At 51.0% G+C, this 20,996-nt stretch overlaps 1 protein-coding gene across 1 annotated transcript; it reads right to left on the minus strand.

The window, feature by feature from the left end:
- Positions 1-829: 829 nt before the first annotated feature.
- On the minus strand, positions 830-20,551 carry LOC128143471 (centrosome-associated protein CEP250-like). The gene is made up of 18 exons (XM_052790709.1): positions 20,328-20,551; positions 19,579-19,635; positions 18,788-18,870; positions 18,050-18,215; positions 17,198-17,304; positions 15,904-16,131; positions 14,688-14,832; positions 14,257-14,403; positions 13,839-14,069; positions 12,088-12,281; positions 9,727-9,854; positions 9,349-9,518; positions 8,353-8,532; positions 5,190-7,604; positions 4,268-4,423; positions 3,732-3,839; positions 3,514-3,564; positions 830-1,219 (listed from the first exon to the last, which is right to left on the minus strand). Exons 1-18 carry the CDS (start codon positions 20,424-20,426, stop codon positions 1,028-1,030), a joined length of 4,857 nt encoding a protein of 1,618 aa, XP_052646669.1. The 5' UTR covers positions 20,427-20,551; the 3' UTR covers positions 830-1,027.
- Positions 20,552-20,996: the final 445 nt, after the last annotated feature.

Below are 20,996 nucleotides of genomic sequence, written 5' to 3' on the forward strand. Positions count from 1 at the left end.
CACAGCGAGTCCGTGGCGCCGCGCGGCCCGGAACCAAACCCGCCTTCCGGCGCCGCCCCGGCACCGCCCCGCCGGGCAGCGCGGCCCGAAGCCGGCCGAGGGGGCGGGCGGGGAGGGGCTGGGGCTCCCGGGCTCCTCCGGGGCGGGCAGGTCCTCGCTGCCGCCTCGCCCTCTTCTGACCCTCCCTGCCAACGGCCCCCGGGCCTCTCAAGGACACCCGAGAGACGCTGACTGTGCCGAGATCGGTTAGCCGGGAAGGGCTTGAGACCAAGGCGGAGCTGCTGGCAGAGAGCAGTTTTCACTCGGTTTGACCTCCTGCCCATCCCATCCCCTGCCTCCAGCTTTGAAAGGGCTGGCGTTTGTTACCCCCGCCCTTCGGAGAACAACCGAGCTGTCCCTCAGGCTGGCTGTCGCAGCAACAAAGCTGAAAGCAAATCACCTCGGGAGAGTACCAGCGCTTATTGTGCCGAAGCACGGAAGGAAAAAGGGAGGAAAGGGAGGAAAAAACCGCCGCTCTCTTGCCCCACCTCCCATCCCTGGCCTGTACCCTTCACCCCTTCATTTTGGTAACCACCTCCGTGTTTCCCTCTCTCGTCACAGGGAAGGGCTACGAACTCAAGAGGTTAAATCGTACAGCAGCTCGGAATAGCTTACTTGTGCAAGTGAAAAAAAGAGGGTAAGCTTTTCCTAAGCCACATACTTGCCTAGCCCTTGCTTTTTCCTACTAAAAAAGTGCAGTCCTGCAAAATCTCTTTTATTAAAAAAAAATTCTAGACAGCGCTGGCACTAGGCAATGCTTGCAAACATCAACAGAACAAATGTACCCCCGTTGAAAAAGTGCAGTCCCGCAAAATCTCTTTTATTAAAAAAAAAAAATTTTAAAATCGCTGTCGCTAGGAAATGCTTCCGGACGCAAACAGAACAGATGTACCCCCATTCCCCACAGCAAAACATAATACATTTCCGGGAAGGGCACAAGACCGGAACGCCGTGATGCTGCAGCTGCTCCTCTACAGGAAAAGAAGGTTCAGAGAGGCTGACCCAGCTTCCGAGTCTCTGCTTCCAGAACAGCAGCTTTGGGCTCCCTGACCACAGCTGCTAAGGAGCGAGACAGCTCTTGGTGAAGGTCTGACAGCTCCTGGCTGGTCTTGGCACAGCACTCAATATAGTCCTGCTTGTATTTTCGTTCTTGTGCCAGCTGCGTCTGCAGAAGGGACACCTGAAAGAGGCAAAAGGCCGAGCTCAGACAAGCCCACGCTCTTAGGACCATCCGTAGCTCCACAGATCCGGCTGTCGGGGAAGACGCACCCTCCAACTCCAGCCCTGACAAACACGTTGTCCTTGTGGAATGGGAACTAACAGGTTCCCAGAGCCACCCTGAACTGAGCTCAGATTACCGACAATTCCGAGTTTCTTTCTGGCATACCATTCACAGGTACAACACCGAGACATTACATGCCTATTAAAGAGGGAGGTTTCTACAGCATTTCGTAACCCAACCCTTTTTTTCAAAGGAGAGATTTGGCCTACTGCCACCTTAGTTCCACATGCTTTCTCCTCAGCAGGAGGACTGCTGCATACACAAGGTAGTGAAGAACCGTTCTGTTATGATCTAGTTTACAACCCTGACAGCTAGCACATGAAATGGGAGAAAACTCTCACTCTTCCTAACTTCAGAGCATTTCACAAATGAGCAGAGCATAATCTGATGAACAAAGCCCAGGAGGCAAATGAGCCTTAAAGGACTGCTGAGGCCTTCAAAATCCTCAAACTCTCATTATTTCCTGGCAACAGCGGGTTGTGCCTGCTGGGCTTTTTGGTGGGAGAGACCCAGCTGCTCTCACCTCCTGTCAGGTTGGCAGGGCAGCGCAGCCACAGCAGCTCGGGCGTGTTGCCCTCTGCCTGCTTTGGAGCGGAGGAGATGCCAGCACTGGGAGCAGCGCTCGGTGCTTTGCTGTTTCGGGGAGAACAGCTCAGGCTGGAGGTTCTCCTCTGTTTGCAAAGTGACATGTGCTTTGCCAAGGGCTCTGTTCCACATGGGAATGCCATCCCCAACCTCGAGCTAGGAGTACGAAAATATTCTTTCTTGGCAAAGGAACTCAAATAACAGAAGCAATTCCTAAAGGAGTTTTATGGCTTATGGAACCTGCTCCGTTTGAATTACAATACCAAGGTCTGCCAACGTAAAGCCAAAGCAGATAAAAAGAGGGACCCTGATCTGCTAAGCATCTAGAGCAGACTAGGTGGGAAACTCGGGCAGCCAGCTCCAGAAGGGGAATGCGAGGCGCTGAATCAGAAGCCGGTAGCGCGCGCGCGTGCGCGCGGAAAGCAAGACGTCAGAGGGACTTCACAGCAAACGATACGCATAGGCTAGGGAACACCACCCCTGAAGAGAGGGACAGCTCTGACCTTCTCTCTGAAATAATAAGGGCACCTTTGTGCAACTGGGCTTGGAAGCCTCCCACGCTTTGGTAGGTAACCCAGAGGTATGCGTGGGAGAAGTGGCCATCTGCTGCTAAGAGCATCTCCCAGGAAGGGGGAGATCAAGTGCCAGTTCCGCTGTTTCCCAGACCCAGAGGAGTGCCCCAACTAGCCAGCTGAGGATGATTCTTTGAGCTGAGCACCTTCGTTTTCCTGCTGAACTGCTGGAGTAGGTCCACAGTGCAGGCAGACACAACAGTCACAGGGGGAAGGGGCTTCAATCCGTTATCTGTAGCAACAGAACTTCAGGCGCCGAGGCTTCCTGGCGAAAACACCCTTAAGGTGTAACTTGATGGCTTCAGCGGTATGCTCGGCTCACTTGCCAGAGCTGAGCACCGTGTACTTTACTCGCGTAAATCTTACAGGCATTTTGCCCTGAACACCTGCGAAGATTCACCTCCTCAGGGAGACCAGGGCGTACCAGAGCCATAAAAGCACGTGGAAGAGGAGTCTGGCGACTGCTGCTGCTGCCAGTGCCGCTGTCAAGGCATGCAATAGGGTTCAGGAGCTGGGATGTACATTCTTACACTGATAAAACAAGCGTCCACACTGTGCTTAGGTCTCCGACTCGGTCCGATACTGGGATCGTGATTAGCACGGCATAGCAATAGGAGACTAACGGTTGCCTGAAGGCTGTAAGCTCTGGCGCTGCCTCAGATCCCTGGAGCTCTGATAGAGTGCAAGCTCTACTGTTAGCGGAGTCAAGGGAAAATGGAAGCAGTCAACAAGATGAGTAAGACTCAAGGGGAACATCCTTAGAATCTTCTCTATATTCAGGCGAGTGCCAGTGCTCTGAATTTCCTCCAATCCCTCTCCCACCACGCCTGACCTCTAGGCAAGCCAGAGACTAGACCTAGGTGCATGATGTTGTTTGGCCATGGCCAACAGATGTGTCCGACTGACTGGGTATTTCCACTGCCTGGTGTACTCACTGCCTGACAACCAAACAAAACTCGGGCTGTAGCATCGTGCAAAGCTGTGCCCCTCAGTACAGCCACGGCAGCTTTTGACGAGAGCTTTCCTACTCCTCACCTGGTTCTGCAACTCAGCTAATCGACGACTGCAGCGAGCGTGAGACTCCTCCTGTGAAGAAAACGCAAGGATTTCCTTTTGGTCTCCAGTTTGGCCAGGGCCATGGTCTACGTTCCACTTCTCTTAGGTCTATACTGGGGGGCTGCTGCCACTGGGATTTGCCACTGTTCCTCTGTATGGGCAGACCCTCCTCCCACCAAGTAAGATTCTGTTCTCACCTGTCTAGAAGCAGCCATCTTGTGCTGGTCAGAGAGCGAAAATCCGCACGCATCTGGCAGCGACCGACCACTGTGATATCTCTTCAGTCTCCTCCGTTCACGTTCCACCTGCACGTTGGTGATAGGAGAAAGGGTCACAGAAACCTGCCACCAAACAAGGAGCAAAAGGAGCTCTGGACATCATGGCAAGGAGATTTCTGCTCAGAGGCTGTTAATTGCACCAGAGAATGCTGCGGGCAAAAAGCACTCGAAGGAGGCTATGGAAGAGAAAGAGCAAGAGGAAACAGTTCCTGACACAAGAGCGTCAAATGTGCCTGTATGGGGACACTGGGGCAAGAAGGGTGGGACCGGAGTGAATGCGCATTTGTGAAGGCAACGGGGTGCCAGAAGAGAGAGAAAATACAAAAGCGTGTGTCCACAGGGGGAAGTGGGAGAGGGAAGGAAACAAGCAGAGGACTCCAGAGTGCTGTCTGTGGAAATGTGGTGTGATCCAGCGGACCGTGAGGCTTTGCAGAGGCAGCGAAAGCCTGTTTTACCTGCTCGAGAGTCCTCCTGAGCTCAGCATTGAGTTGCTTCAGCTCTGCCTTCTCCAGTTCCAGCCTTGCAACTGCTCGCTGCAGACATTCCAGCTGCTGTGACAGGAGTCTCTTCTCCGAGAGCCATGATAGCTGCTCCCCTTCTGCAATAGCCTGCTGGGTATACAGAGAGGAGATTATGTGAGCCGGTGCCACATAAAGGTTAGGAGGGACAGAATCGACAAGTCGGGGAGAGTGACCGGACTCGGGAATGGACAGTGCCAGGTCCCCTCTGCTCCTCCTGGTTGACGGGCCAAAACAACACACTCTCTTCCTAGGGGCCCTCCTCCCGATCGCCGTGGGGAAATCCACACAGATTTGCCTTCCGGCCTTTTGGACTGCAGCACAAGTACATCCTGAATGCGCAATGAAGCCTTTCACCTCATCAGGCAACGGTACGAATGCCATTATTTTTAATACACTGGAAAAGCTGTACCTCAGAAATCTACATCTCTGAAAGCATCCTCTAAGCACTGTCAGCGTAGCTGCTGTGCAACCATCGTTACAAAATTCTACTGAGGTTAGTACCTTAGTTTGGTCAACTGTGCCCCTTCCTTTCCATGCCAAACCCCAGCCACGACACGTTGGCTAAGCTTGCCTACCTAGGAGAGAACCAAGTATCCACCCCCAACTTTTGGACTTCATTTAATTCTAACGGCAAGCTCTGTAGTTCTTTCAGTAGTTCGGGGGCTGACAGAAAACATTTCAGCAGGTGAATGCCTTGAGCTACGCAGACAGGCAAGCCTGCTGGCTACAACCACAGTTTCTTTGGCCAAGCAGGTCATGTATTTATGGGACTATATATTCCCCTATCTTTACGGGCATCGTCATTAGAATCCTTTATTGACACTTTAGTTGACTGATGATCAGTCACACTGCCTACCTGATGATGAAACCGGTCCGTGTCCCTCTCCGAAACCGTACTCTGCAGGATGGCTATTTCTTCCCTCAGAGTCCCGTTGGCCATTTCACTCTTGGTAAGGGCAAGAGTCAGTGCTTGTGCCTTCTCTCTCCATTTGACTTCTCTGCTCTCGGTCTGCTTCAAAATAGCAATCGTGCGCTCCAATTCTTCCCCCTTGGCTTTCCGCTCATCCGCCAGTTGTTGGGTTAGCTCCTTCTGTCTTTGCAAGGAACGGTCTCTCTCCTGGAGAACTCGCCTCTTCTCTGCTTCCTCTTCCTCCCATTTCTGGAGTTTCTGGATTCGTTTCTGTAGGGTCTCCCCGCCATCCTTCCATCGCAAAGCTGATGTTAATTGCTTCAAGAGTTCACTCTGCCTCCTAAGCTCTTGTTCTCTCTCCGCCAGAGTCTTCTCTAAGTACCCGACTCTGTCTCTGTGGTTCTTGATCTCTTCATCCTTCTTTGTCAGAGTCGGCTGAACATGCTGGAGATCTTCCCGAAGAGCTCTTACTTCCTCTTCTAACTCTTCTAGTTCACCTTCGGCCTTGGTCTCTCGTTCCGTCTCGTGCAAGGCTTCTTCCAGGAGCTTCTCTTGCTCTCTGCGATGCCTAACCTCTTCATTCTTCTTGGTTAGCCTAAGCTGGAGGTTCTGCAAGGTCTTCAGTTCTTCTTCTTGGCGCTGGAGTTTTTGCATGAGAGTTTCATTGTCTTCTTCTCTCTTCCTCACCGCGTGCTCAAGCAGATCCACTTGCTGCTGGCATGATGTTAGCGCTACTTTCGTGCTTTCTTCACGAAGCCGGAACATGTTCATTTGCTCCGTCTGCCTGAGGAACTCCAAATGGTTCTCCTTCAAGATTTGGCTCATTTTGTCTAGATCCTGCTCTAGACTCTTGGCCTGCTTGCCTTCTAACTCCTTCTGCTCTCGAAGCTCCTGGACGTGCTCTTGCAAAGACACTATCTCTTGATCTCTCGCTTCTAGAGAAGATTCAGCGTATTCTAGTTTTTGCAGTATAGCTTTGGTCTGCATCGCTGCCTCCTCCTTTTGCTGTTGAAGCTTAGAGATAGCCTCCTCCAGAACCTCTATCTTTTCCTCTCTTTCTTTCAGAGTCAGTTTTGTTGCTTGGAGATTTGTTTGCTCAGCTTCACGCTTTTCCTCCTTTTCCTTCCACGCCTCACATTGCTTTCTAAGGGATAACATTTCTTGTTCTTTTTCCTTTAGTGCCACTTGAAGCTGCTGCAGAATTTCCTTCTGCTGTTCAGAGTCTTGCTCTTGTTTTTGGAAGGTCTCAATCAGTTCCTTCTGAGATTCAATCATTAAATCCTTTTCTTTCAGTATTGCTGTTGTGTATTCTAAGTCTCTGTGCAAGACATTCATCTGTTCTTCTGTTTTTTCCGCAGAGCTCCTTGCTTGTTGCTTTTGGATGTCTAGGAGTCTGTCCTTTTCTTTTAAGGTTCCTAAGGTCTGCTCCAGTTGGTCACGGACAGTCCTTAACTGCATTTCCATGACTTCTTCAGCTTCCCGGATTTGCTTTTGTTGCGACTCAAGCTCTTGATCCTTTTCAGATAAAGAGAGGGTCATCTTTTCTAGTGTCCCACGAAGCTCCTGCAGGTAGCCCTCTTGCTGTTCCTTGTACTGCTGCAAGAGTCTTAACTGATCCCTTTGAGAATCACACTCGCGCTCTCTGTCCTTAAGAACTGCCCTCAGGTCTCCAAGGCTCGCGTGCAGAGATTTCACCTGTTCTCTCTCCATTTCCAGTGCTTGGATCTGCTGAGTCAGAGACAGAAGCTCCAAGTTCTTCTCCTTCAAGTTTCCTTTCATATGATCAAGATCCACCTGCAGATTTCTCACTTGTGATGCACTGTGTCGTTCTAGAATCATTATTTTCCCTTCCTGGAATTGGATCTCCCGGTCTCTCTCCTCCAGCTCTTTGCTCATCTTGCTGACAGCAGTCCTCAGCATTTCTTGCTGCTTCTCCAGCTCCTGTATCTGTTCTTGCTGGGATTCAACCTTCTGTTTTTTCTCTGTTATGTCCTTGATAACCTCACTGAGAGTAGTTTCATGCGTTTCTTTCTGGTTTTCCAGCATTCTCATCTGTTGCTGGTACAACTTCATTTCTCCCTCCCTCTCTGACAGGATGGCAGTCATATGAGTGAGACTCTCCTGCAAAGCTTTTCCCTGTGCTGCCTCTTTTTGGAGCATCTGGATTTTCTCCCGCTGCGTTTCCACTTCCTCATTTTTGATTTTTAAGATAGACAATGTAGTTTGAAGTTCTTGTTCAAGGCAGCGATTCCTATCTGTTGCTGCATTTGCTCGGGTTTCGGAGCCTGTGACTGATTCCTGAAGAAGTTTTATCTCCCGTACCAGTTCTTCTTTAACTGCTCGCAGTCTGGCCCGTTCCTGCTGCAAAACAGTGACAAAGAGGTTCAATAATTCCACCTATGTATGTTTGCTTTTCGTACTAGATTTGAACTCCTGCTTCAGTGGCAGTCAGGGGCTGCCCCCTCCCTCCCTGCCTCTCGGGATGTTGTAAGACCTTTCCTGCGCCGCCCTTTCGGTTGCGTCTTTCCCAGCTTACTCGGCCAGTCCCGTCTTCCTTTTTGCCCTTCTCCGAACCTCTTCTAGCTCTAGCGTGTTCTTTTGGGGAGGAGCTGCCAGGACCGCAGCCAGGATTTAAAGTCCAGACTAACCACGATTTAGGCAGTGGCATGATGATGTTCTCTCTGATAGGGAGGGAGGAAGGGAAGACAGAACAACCCCAACATGGGATTTCCCGTTTTTGGGGTTGGGCGTTGGGGGTTTTTTTGGACCTCTACTGTGTAGAGTTTTCATGGTACCATCCTCTAGAACCCCGCTGTGCCCTCTTGAAGGAGTAGTGGTCAGATCACAGACACAGTTACGGTGTTCATGTTCTCTTCAGGCTGCAACGCGCTTCCTGCCTTTCTTAAACCTACACTGTGGTAGCCTCTCGCATTGCAGGCCCTGTCCCTCACGGCACAAAGGTCTCATGGCTGCCAAGGCATCGCTCCTCTTTACAAAGGGGTAGCTAAGAGACGCTTCTACCCAGACGGACAGTGTCCAGAGAAGCACTGCCAATAAGGAGCCCAGAAGAGTAAAAAAACCACACAAATTCTCCTTTCACAGTCTTTACCTCTTGCTTGGCATTCTCCACTCTCGTCCGTTCCTCCTCTTGTTGAGCTTGCATGGTAGCAACTCTCTGCTTCATATCAAACAGCTTCTTCTCGTGCTCCCTTTCTGTCTCCGCCTTCTCCTTTTCCCACTGCTCCAGCATCTCCTGTAGCTCTGAATGGTGCCCTTCCCGCTCGCTTGCCTGATGAGGGGAGAAAAAGACTTCAAGATGGAGTCCCAGCCAAGCTTCTCAAAAAAATGGGAAGCTTCATCCCTCCCACAAACCCCCACCTCAACAGCGCACAGTAGTGGCTTTGTGCCCTCCATAAATCATGTCCTATCAAGGAACTTAAAAGGAGGGTCAGCTGGTGGAAGAAGAGGAGATGTTACCTTCCCCTCTCTGGCGGCTGCCTGTTTCCTAGCACCTCTCGCCTACGGGATTTCTCTCTAGTCTCAGAGTCTCTATTTTCAAAGCTCAACTCCATTCTCATCGAGGAAAAGATGCAGATGGACTGCAGGGTGAGAAAGAGACCAGCACCCCCATGCCCTAGTCACAAGACGGGCCACGAACTCAAGTACCAGGAACAAGGGGCTGTTCCATCTGTTCTGTATGCTTTAAGCCCAAAGATAACACCTCTGTCAACCGTGAAAGGACAGAAAGAAAGGAACAAAGTTCCCACGACTGCAGTTGGCAGGAAAGTTAGGAGTCTACTTCATGGTAGACAGGAGTCTGGTAAGATCCTACCCCTTTACTGCCATGCTTTGGGTGGGGACCACCCAACCTTCTGCTCAACTCGTCTCAGGCCCACAGGGAATCCGTGGCTTGCATTTACTGTCCCGGCATAGTCCTGTAGGTCTTCACGTGCTTTCAAGTGCGAGCCGTTGGCTCTGCTGCCTGGCCTAGCAACGTGTGGCCTATGACAGACGCTTGCTGCCATCTCACACGCTCAGGCTATTATTCTTCTAAAGCCAGCCCACAAAGCTTGCCTGAAGAATTCAGAAGCATATTGTTTCCTACCAGGTCTTGCAGGAGCTTGTTTATTTCCACTTCGTGATCAGTTTCCCGAAGTCTGAGGGTATCGTTATACTGCTCTTCTGTCCGCAAGAGCTGTTGCGCCATGTTTGCCCGTTCCTGCTTCAGGAGAGATCTCTCTGCTTCCAGCTCACATTGAAGGCACTTCACTTCCCCTGCAAACGTGACAAATGGCAAGATTCAGGGCCTACACAAACAGCGGTTCTGACTTCACTAACCTTCAGCCATTTGAATTTTTTCAGTGTAGGAGGGATCTGTCTCCAGCTCCTTCACTCCTTAGAAGCACTGCAGACAGGGAGCTATTTTTATACCATCCTCCCTAGGCAGGGGGATCACCGGAAACAAAGCACACGAGGCTCTCACCTTGTATCACCTCCTTGGCCTGCCTGACCGTGTGAAGTTGGATTTCAAGCTGACTCCTGGCGATCTCCAGCTGACATAAGCGCTGCTGAGCCTCAAGCAGGCTGGATTCCAGGGTCTCCTTCCCTGACCTACAAGACGCCAATACGGAGAGAAATGAGTTTCTTGCTCCTGACGCCCACAGGGAGTTAGTCCAGTGAGAACTGGTTCAAGATCCCTACCCCTCAGTACGGAAAATGGGTTGCATGGAAACTGGTATACAGAAGGCATATTTCTGCCGTTTAAAAGAGCAATGCAGGCCCCTCCGAGGGAAAGCCCAGGCTTTGCTTATGACCTAGCGTAACACAGAAAGCCCAGACGAATTTGATCTCCATAGCCAAATCTTAAATTGCTATTGTCTGATCTATGACACACGGGTAGCTGTGCTCACAAAGTCTGTGCCAGCAAGCAAAAGCCCAGCCTCTGCTCGCAGCCCTTTGCTCATCGTCACTTCCAGGTTGCTCTGCAGGGGCACAGAGTAAGAGTATCTCCCTGGCTGACTCGTGACTTTTTGATGCCGTTCGTAGTGTACGTACAGGGAGGTGATCTTCCAGACTCCCTATATTTCAAAGGGACTAAAGCAATACATCAGATGATATAGTAAAATCTCATGCTTGTAAGCAGCATCTGTGAGAAATCTGAACTAGATTTTATCTGAACAAGGACTACCTGAAAGGAGAGACAGGTAGCCTTCAGTTTAAACTCTTGGAAGTTCAAGAGAAAAACTTGCTACTTTTCTCTAAGCGTTGCTAACTAAGTAGGCAGTAGCCCAAATGACTTGCCGCTCTTTAAAATGGAAGTTGTAGTACTGCGGAGGCAAATTGTTACATCCATAGACTTCAACCAACTGCTGCGTATGACACACAGGATTCTGGAACCAGAAGCTGAAGTTGCCTCCCTGATCTAACACGGCGTCCTGCGTGCCAGGTTCCTACCATACACAGCACTGCCTCACTAGTACAGGCATGCAACCAGGATAACATCCTTCAGGGTAAAGGGGCACCCGAGTGGTACAACAATAAGACCCACAACAGTAGGATTTCACTGCTTTGATGGACGATGGAGGATGTCTCTTCAAGAAGGAGAACAAGCACATATTTCTGACTACGCCTATCTCTGGCAGTCCAAAGTAAATATGCTCCATTTTAAGGATAAATCAAAGTCAGTCTCTAAAACACAACAGAGAAGATAAGAATCCAAAACTGTGACGACAACAACAGGCTCTTGAGAACAACGTCTGGCAAGAATAGTTGCTACAGCCCAATAATTGACAGAACATAATTCAGCTGGATCAAATAAGAGGAGCTGGAGCTCAGAAGCAGCAGCAGCTCTCAAGAAACAGACTGAGTCAAAATGGTGTTTATCAGCCTTGCTAACAACATACTCTGGAGTGGTAAGGCGTAAAAGTCAAGAAGCATGACAAACGGTCTCTAATTTGTACAGCTCTGCAAGTTCAGGAGTCTTCTAAAAAAGACCTGAGAGGAGGACAAACATCTCGATACGTTGGGTAGTTTGGGGTTGGTTTTTTTTTAAAAGCAGAACTTGTCACGTGGGATCTTAGAAACCTGATCCAGCAGAAGGACAAAATCTTGTTCCTTCCCTGCATAAACTCCTCCATGATGTCTATCTCAAAACAGCACGTGGTAAGGAGTACCGGACCCAGACATCAATGATGGGCAACAATTCCCGCAGACTGGCGACCATTCAAAAGAGGCTTCCCTGCTGCTGGTGTAACCAACTCTAGGTCCTGCACCACAGGTAACAAGAGTTAGACTAGAAACAGTAGGCCCTCAAGATTTTCAGCACGAGCCTCTAGCTTCACCCTAAACGGCAGCGTCCTACTCGCAATGTCCGTACGTAGTAGCCTTGAATTCTGAAGATCCCACGTCAAACTACTTGATAAGGAAAGATCCAAGTTCAAACGCGCAGAACAAGAAACCAAAACCAGAGAGAAGCTTTGGGTTTCAGTAAACATCTGCATGGTTTAATTACTACTCAATGCAGAGCCAAGGTACCAGATACCGAGGAATTATGCTGGCTTGCTTTGGACTTCACACAGGAACGTGCAAGGGGGCATAAACATGAGCCCAAGGCTCAGGAGAGCTTTGTTAGCTTTAGCTGTCAGAAAAATAACCTTCAAACCATGCTGTACTGGTTTGGGTTTTTGGTTTTTTTTTTGCTCGAGATTCTTCCGTTTTCTGTCCATGGAAGGTGAAAACGGCTGAAAAGCATACAGGATGCAACGAATCCTCGTGTAATGATTATCACCTCTATAATTACAGACATTAAATAATCTCCTGCCTAGGGTCTCCCCCCTGCCTTTACCTGGCCTCTGCCAGCTGCTCTGCAAGGCCTCGTCTCTCCTGCTCCGTGGCTGCCAGTCGCACCTCTAGGGCAGCCTTCTCGTGCACCAGCAATTCCTTCTCTTTGGATACGTTGGCCAGTGCCTGCCCTTGGCGAGAGGACTCCTGCCGCAACTGCTCCAGACCACTGCTAGCTGACTCTTGCTGGCGGTGAACCTGAAAGCGGGACAAAATACAGTTAGAGTCCTTCCTCTGGAGTTCTGTGCAGAGCCAGCCAGTGCCACTTCTGAATCAGCTAGAGGAGAGAGAGCTCCGGTACTCTGGCCTGAAAGTTTAAGAGCATCTGCTTTATACCGCCCTAACACCCTGGGCTGCCAAAAGGCACTAGGGCTGTTAACCCGAAAGCGATGTGTAAGGCCCTACTGGGTTGCCTGGGACCAGACAGCCCCTTCAGGACAAACGTACACACCCCAGACTACACGTTTTCACGCAACAATACCACATCTTCCACAACTGCCACCTTGCAAACTAAAATTCTATCAGGATCTATTCCAGTGCTGGAAATTTTCAGGAAAGTTTGAGCAAAAGCAACTTTGCTCGCCGAATAAAGTGGACATACACGTGGTTTCTCCTCCTAGAAGAAGAAAAACCAACATCAAAGCGTCACCTTGTCGCAAAACACCACCACACACCTACTTCAGTGTGTACAGCAGTCGGATGCAATGAGGTGATCCTTGGCAGGGAAACAGCCCTTGTGGTGGGCAGTGTCATTTAGTGATTTACGGAAGTCTGGCTGGTGTGGCCAAAGAGATGGTAGACTCTATTTGGACAGTAGTTCATGTCAACAATACTGTTTACTTGTCTTACACAAACAAGTTGTCCAATAGACCTTGCTGGCATTCCAGCCTGAAGACTAACCGTGATTTTATAGCTTTCCTCTGCAGTATAATACCTCTGCTGGCTATTTGCCAAACAGACCACGTACTCCAAAACTAAGGCTGTCTAACAGAGAACAGACCATCAGAAACAAACAATTCTCCTCTCAAAGTTATCCCATAAGACCTAAGATTGTACATTATGAAACTGACACTGAAATGATGGCAAGCTCCCTAGTCTCCTCCAGCGATACAATTCTCCCAAGCTCTTTTTCCACTCTACCAAAACCAGTTAGTCCAGAGTAAACAGTCTCCTGTGATCACCTCTTTCTCATCTTCTCCCTCAAAGCCTAAAGAGGATCTAGCAATTCAAAGCTGCGTGTATGTCGTAAAATACAGTTCCAACGATTTCAGGATGTCATTCCCGTTCTTAGCAGTACAAGACAGCAGACACTGACTTGCCGCTTTGTCCCGCCCTCTAGGCCCCAACAAGCGGAGCTGGGAAAGTTGCAGACTTCACAACAAAAAGCATAAATAGAAACATGCAGCCCCGGGGGTTTTTGGCCTCAGAAAATGGGTGAGGAGCTTGCTTGTTTGCTTACAGGGTAAGGATTACGCAAGGCAAATCACCTCTCTGCAGCTTATCAAAAGCCAAAAAAGAGGCCAACACAGGCAGGTGGATTAAAGGAATCTGTAGAAGCAGAGGACAACTCAGAGAATTGCACAACAGCTCTGCGAGCCATCAACACATTTCCGGAAGGAAGTAAACAAAGCCGTCTGACCTCCAGCGCTACCAAGTGTCTCCTTGACAAAAACCACTGCAGAATCCAACAGATACAGCTTCACTGAGCCAAGCAGCCAAAAGCCCACCCAGAAAGCACCAGGTTTTTGGTCTCACCTGATTGAGTTTCTCTTGGGTTTCTGCCTTCTCCTCTGCCAGCATCCTCAGCTCTACCTGCAGCCCCTCCTGTTGCTCCTCTGCTTCCTTCAGCAGCTGCTCCAGGTGGGCTTTCTCTGCGCTCAGCGCCTCATTTGTTCTCTCCCACAAGTTCAGCTTCTCCTGGTCAGAGATCTTTGCTCTCTCCATCTCGTCCACTTTACCCGACAGAACGTCAAGCTCTTGCTCCAGCTACAATCACAGAAGCACAGAGGAAATAAAATAACAGTAAGATTTACTCTGTAGGAGCTTTGGCTTGGACAGAGAAAAGAGCAACGTTTCCATATTCAGACAGTCATACTGTCTGAAGGCAAGAAGTCTGAGAAGCAGCAGCAGCTGGAGACAAACACCTGGCAAGATCTTTGACAACTCTGCTCACCTGCAACACAAGTTTGTTCAGCTGCACTTTATCCAAGGCAAGAGCTTCATTGATACTGCTCATGTTCGCTGCTGCAACGTGTAGATCGGCTATTTCAGCACTCAGCTTATTCTGAGCCCCTGTCAACTCTGCTACCGACTGCTCTGCCTGAAGAGACGAAAGAACAACATGACAACAAAGACAGGAAAATCCCTGACTTCAAGCAGCAACTCCAGATCCCCTGTCGTGTCTCTGACACACTCCCAGTTCAGCGTTCCCAACAAGCACGTGGGCACTAACTACACCAGAGAGCCTCTGTGGTCTGATCACCGTCTTCCAAGAAGGACAACAACATTGTCCCTGTCTTCTACTGCCAGAAACAGCATCTGTGGTGGTCTTGCTATCACAGCTGCCTCTCCCACAAGTGCTGCCTTGGAATAAGGTGACCATACCTTCTCCAGTGCCACGGTAAGCTCCTGTTTCTCTTGCTTCAGCAGATCCCTCTGAAGGTGCGATTCCTCCAGCATCTCTCTTGCGACCACCAACTCGCTCTGTAATAATGAATGTTCTCCTTCAAGTGCAGCTAAGTCCTTCGGTCTATGAGAAGGGGAAAGACAAACAAGTTTTTAACGTAAAAAACATTGTCCTTTCCAAAACCACGAGTATAGAATCATAGAATCATTTAGGTTGGAAAAGACCTTTGAGATCATCGAGTCCAACCGTAAACCTAACACTGCCAAGTCCACCACTAAACCGTGTCCCTAAGCACCACACTCCACAGGTCTTCGAAACACCTCCAGGGATGGTGGCTCAACCACTTCCCTGGGCAGCCCGTCCCAACGCTTGACAACCCTTTCGGTGAAGAAATTTTTCCTAAGATCCAATCTAAACCTCCCCTGGCACAACTTGAGGCCGTTTCCTCTCGTCCTATCACTTGTTACTCGGGAAAAGAGACCGACACCCACCTCGCTACAACCGCCTTTCAGGTAGCTAACAGCTTCCCGCCTGCTAGTTCTCTCTCTCCTCTTTCATACGTTGGACACAAGACTTTCCAAAGTTCTTCTTTGGGTAAGACAGACTTCTAAAGTCCACATTAATAGTCCCACAACTACTTTTGCCTTCAGCAGCGAACTGATGAAGGAGCTGGCAATCTATCTGGGGAGATGTGCATGAATTTCCCAAACTAATTATCACAGGATCACAGGATGCTTCAGGTTAGTACGTGTGATGTTGCAAAATGGCACTCCTTGCCCCAAAGGCCTTCTGCACTCAGTCTAGCGTGGAAACGGCAGTACGGAGGGGCTACATTGCATATGATGGTCCTGTGCAAATTCCTCCCAACTCCTTTAGCACAGCCCTGGGTAGCAAAAGGGCTGTACAAGAGACACAGCTCTCTTTACGCTGGTCTCCATTTCTCACCAAGAATCAGTTAATAGCAAAAACATTGTAATATGCCATCTCTTTTCCAGTCCTGCCTTACTCACAAGAGCTTCTGTCTGTCAGATGGTTTCTTCTATCCGTTCTGTTGAAGGCAATAGTTTGACTAGGGACAGGAACAAGGCTGTGCAGTATGGGTGCGTTTTAAACGTGAACACAGCCCACCCTATGAATCCAACAAGCACCCACAGAAGACAACGCTGCTAACAGCAAAGTTTAAAACACATTTACCTGTCCTGAAGCTCCTTCTTCTCCGGGTCCCCTTCGACTTGTAAGTGCATCACTGCCCAAGTCTTCTGGCTTATTTCCTGTTCCGCTTGCTGCTGTGCCTGATCCTTGAGGACAGGTCTACCCAGCGTAACGGATTCCCAGGGCCGTACGCCACAGTTTAGGTGGGAGCAGTTTACAAGTATAGATCCAGAAAGCCTCATTTGCTCTGCCTTCAGCTCTGACAAATCTCTGAAGAAGAATCAAGAAGGAGGTAACGTTCACACCACCATCTTTATCAGCTGACTCGCTTCCGAAGCACGGAATTGCGCAACAGGAAAAGCCGGCAGGAAAGACGACATCTTCGTTGGGGACGAATCACTCATCTGACACTTTGGGATCAGGACACATCTTGATCCTTGGGCAATGGGTCTATTTGATGGTTGAGGAATGAATCTCTTTTCTCCTCAGAGATAAGACGAAATGTATGGAACAGCCAGAAGGCTTCAGGAATTAACTAGCGGGTCAGGTATACTCTACGCATTAAGGAAAGCTTGTCACCAAATAAGGTAAACGGCTGACGGTAACCCAGAGTTTGAAATGGCATGCTGACACCAGAAGAATTTACTGTTAGGCTACGCTATTTTTCTCTGCACAGAAGGCAGCTGTGAGAAAGGAACCTCAGAGAGCCCAAGAACAGGAAAACAATCATAAAAGGGAGGGATCAAACTAAGCAAAATCAATTGGAGAAATGTAATAGCAGGGTAGAGAAGCTATTCTTTCTCTCAACAGTGTTGGTACAGGAATAAGCGGATGCAAACTGACCAGGATAAACGTAAGCTGGAAATGAGAAGGAAAAAATAAATATATATATATATATATATATATATATTCATGAATGATCTTTCCATCAGGAGCAGTGGGAAAGGAAAGCCAGTGAGATTTAAGGCAAATTTTAATCACTCTATAAAAGGGGACCGCCCCGCATGCTGCATGCATAGCTTTGGTGAGTCTCTTCCAACTCGTCCACATATGCCTGTGTCTGTGTTAATATGCCCAAACATCACCATAGTCAAGTTCACCTCTTCAGGGCCTCTGCACTGCTTATAGCCTGAGCCCCTCAGCTTTATCTGAAAACCAGCAGCATACAAAATGCTTCTGAATATAGCCTAAGGCATGCTTAATGCCATCGCTTCGGACTGCCAAAGGAGAAATTGTATCTTTAGCCGCAGCTAGGGTAACATCAAGGCTCAAAAAGCAGCTGGGAAGGGAAGCTATGTTTTTTCTGCAACGAGATCTAGCCTTCACTTCTACTCACCGGTCAGTGGCAGTCTTCATTTCCAGGAAATGACAGCGGAAGGTTACCACCTGACGCCACAGGCTGAGTAGACGGCTGCGTTCACCCCTTAGGTAGCTGTCATAAAGCTAAACAGGCCAAGACAAAAAGAAATGCCAATTCAGCCTTCGCTGTCACTGTACAAGCCTTTCAGATAGGAGAGGGTACAACCGTCATCACCAGGTCTCCTTTAAGAACTATTCCAACGGGGGCGGGGGGGGGGGCGGGCATCAAGGACTGAAGAGCCACCACAGAGGCATCCTCAGTAGACCTGCCACCTGACTGCAAAGAAGGGAACATCCACACTTCCCCTGCAGGAGCGGGTATCAACAAAGCAAACTGATCGCGATTCATCGTCTCGCCCTGCAGAGGTGTCTAACAGGCTCGGTGGAGGAAGACAAAAACAAGCCCCTCCGAGACCAGTGTCAGATTTGCTTACAACAGCCTATTGGTAAGGGAGGCCTGTCCTGTTCTTCTGTTGGCTACCCTGAATCCGAAAACACACAGACCTCTCTTTGGCCTCCACTGCTGTAGACAGAGATTTAGGAACTATTAAAACACAGACGAGCGTTCATGTGTCACTGCCCTACAGTGCCCAGCAACAGCAAGCATTTGCCTTTGAGAACGAGCAGTACGGTCACAGCACGCGGGCACCTTCCATCACCACAATTTGCTGACACTCCTCCATCTCACACCCCTGTCTTCTGCTCGTAAACACCAATACATCCTCAACAGTGCCACAACTTTCACACAGCAAGTTCTCCAGGCCAGAAATAAAACCCATTCTCATTCCACCCCGGCATCGCGTCTGACATTCCCGTCGCCCATCCTTACCTCACGTTCGCTGCGCCACTCACTCTCCTTCAATTCCAGCTCCTCCCGGGCCCTCATCCAATCCGCCGTCAGTTTTCCAACATCTTCTTTAAGGGCTGAATTAACCTCATTCGCTTCATCGAGGTGCTCCTGCAGGAGAGCGTTCACTTCTGCCAGATTCTCACACCTTGGAAAGGGAGAAACAGCAATGAGGTCACTGAACAACTGCTATCCACAAGCAGCACCCCCGTCATTTCCCAACTCCCTCAACGCTGACTTTGTTGTCAAACTGAGAGGCAGTAAAAGTGCTTGCTAGGATTAACTGAGATCTCTCTGTGATGGCGTACTCATTTGCTTCTCCTTGCTTTAAGCCTTCTACTTCCACCTACAATTGCGGTTTCCCCTTCAACTTTGATGATGCCCACAGTTCACGTCTTGCCTCCCCTTCGTGCTGTCTGATCACTGGATGCATCACCTTTCTCTAGCACTCTGCTGAGCCGCTCACCTACTGAACCACAGAATAATCTAGGCTGGAAAGGGACCTTTGGAAGTCACCCGGAATAACCCCCCGCTCAAAACAGAGACATTCAGCACACAACACTATTACTGCACCACAGAAAACAGACTGTGGACCTTTCTCCTTTCAAAGCAGCTTGCCCAGCTGCTCCCCTTGGGGAGACCAGGCAGCACTGACAGGTTTTCCCTCACTTCCACGAGCATCCAGGATACCAGGTACGAGGGAACGCTTCTTCCCTGTACCTTTGCTGCTCCTCTTCCACCTGAAGCAGTGCTTTCTCCAGGCTCTGGTCTTCTGTGGCTTCCCACCTGCCTGGAAGGGGTCCCTTCAGAAGAAAGGAAAAGTTTAGTCAAATTCTTGTCTTCCCTTCACTGCTGCTAGCATCCACCGCTTTCCGCTCCATTCGCTTGGGTAGCTCAGGAGCTCGTGGCTTCTTCCAGGCGTAACAGTGTCGTGACTATGGAGAGCAAGGGAGGTGCTCAACGCGAGTAGCTCTCCTCAGTCCCCCACCGTGGCACTCTCGCAGCTAGGTCTCCTTAGCTCACAACCGTGACTGCTCACTTCGACTTGAAGCCTGGGAATGCTCTCCTACTCTCCTACCCTCTGTTCTTCCTAGGTTTACTTTAGCCGTGAAGCAGAAAGAAAAGCACGTGGCCGTATGTTGAACGCCAGCATTCTTGCCTTCCAAAATGCCACGTTTCAACCCATTCTTTTTCAGAGACGGCCATATAACGTAACAGGCAGTGTGGCCCTCTCCTGAGCCCTAGGACAAAATGCTACGCCAGCAATAAAGCACTCTTTCTCAAAACTAAAATCCCCCTCCACAGGGTTTCCTGCACTGGCATTTCTGGGACCACTGGCTCCTCTAAGAATGGCAACTGCACAAAACACTCACAGGCAAACTTACAGCGCTGCTTTAAACCCTCAGGCAGCAAAATCTTGCTTCCCTCTGCCATTGCTTTGGGGAGCTTGCTTTGGCCTGCGTTAACGAATGCTACCTACACGGTCTTTACTTAGCAACCTGCACACTCACCCCTCCTGCTGCCAGCTGCTGCTCCAACTCTCGACACCGAGTCCGGTACTGCAGTACCTGGATGGAGACATAGAATGAAGATGAGCGAATGCAGCTTGCAACAGGCTCGGCTCCTCCTGCGTTAGCTTTTCTCCAAGTCTTTACAGCCCAAGCACAGCACGTTCCACAGCGCTGCCGATGCCGCCAACAAGAAGTCCTTACGATACAGGCAAGCTTCACTTTATCTCGTACTGAAGAAACTGAGACGGGGTTTCTTTTACACGTACTGCTACCTGCTCATCCTAAGAGCTGCCTGCCTCGGCCCGGGGCCGCCCCAAACCACCCCCGCCGGCTCGGCTCCTGCCTCTGGGACAGCCCCCTGCTAACGTGGCCCAACAAAGGCGCCTGCGAGCCGGGCATCTTTATTTCAGTACGGACAAGCCCTCACGAGAGGCTCGGCAGGGTGACAGCGGCAGGGCCAGGCGCCCAGCGGGCCGGGCCGGGCCGGGCCGGGCCGGGCCGGGCCGGGCGGAGGAGGGCGGCTCCCGGGGCCTCCCCCGAGCTGCGGGCTCGGCGCCGTCCCGCCCGCGGCAGCGCCGGGGAACGCCCCGGGGAGGGCCCCGCTGGGGCCGCGCCTTCGCCCCCCGACGTCGCCATCGCCGCCGCCGAGGCCCCTCTCAGCGCTGCGCGGGCGGCCCGGGCACCCCGGCCCCGCCACCGCGGCCCGTCCCCGGGCAGCTCCCCGCCGGGCCGGCGCCCCCGCTCCTCACCTTCGCCTGCAGCTTCCGCACCAGCACCGCTTGCCGGTGCTGCGCCTCCTGCGAGCTCTGCAGCCGGCGCCGCAGGGAGGCCTGGCTCCGCGCCGCCATGCCCCCGCTCTCCAGCCGGGCTCCGCCGCCTGACGGGCCCCGCGGCGGGGGCTGCTCCGCGGCCTGCCCCGGCGGACCGCGCTCAGGCGCCTGCCAGAGGCGGGCGCAGCGGCTCACCCTGCCCGCCGGGCGCGACCGGGCGCCGGGCGGGAGAGCCGGGCTCGCTCGGGGCCGCTCTGTGGCAGCGCTTCCCTTCTCCCTTCTCGCTTCTCCTCGCTGCTCGCTGAGGGTGCGGGGGAGAGGCCGCCCCGGCAGCCCTTCGCTCCAGCGCGTTCCGCTCAGAGACCGTTAAGGGCCCCGCAGAACGCTGGGGGCAAAAAGCGCTCCCGGTGCAGTCTGGGAGAGAAGGAGCGCGAGGAAAGCCCAGAGGGTCGGATGGCGGGGTCTGGGGCCACTGGGGCAAGAAGGGTGGGACCGCAGGGACGGTGGAAAAGGTCCATCGCCCAGGGAAGCCAACTGAAGAGCTGGAACTTTCTACGAAAAGCTCCAACTTCAGCCCCTGGAGCAGGAGTTCCCATCTAGTACGAAACCCAGGCATACATAGGTGGAACGACTGAAGCTTTCGCTCCC

The sequence above is a fragment of the Harpia harpyja genome, chromosome 1, assembly GCF_026419915.1.
Source record: "Harpia harpyja isolate bHarHar1 chromosome 1, bHarHar1 primary haplotype, whole genome shotgun sequence".
NCBI classification, from domain to species: domain Eukaryota; kingdom Metazoa; phylum Chordata; class Aves; order Accipitriformes; family Accipitridae; genus Harpia; species Harpia harpyja.

Excerpts from the sequence above, each read along its gene's own strand:
- LOC128143471 (XM_052790709.1), bottom strand. The coding sequence starts at position 20,426 with ATGGCGGCGCGGAGCCAGGCCTCCCTGCGGCGCCGGCTGCAGAGCTCG. Across the intron at positions 16,132-17,197 it reads ATGAAGACTGCCACTGACCG|AGATTTGTCAGAGCTGAAGG; the intron begins GTGAGTAGAAGT and ends ATTCTTCTTCAG. Across the intron at positions 14,404-14,687 it reads TTACCGTGGCACTGGAGAAG|GCAGAGCAGTCGGTAGCAGA; the intron begins GTATGGTCACCT and ends TCGTCTCTTCAG.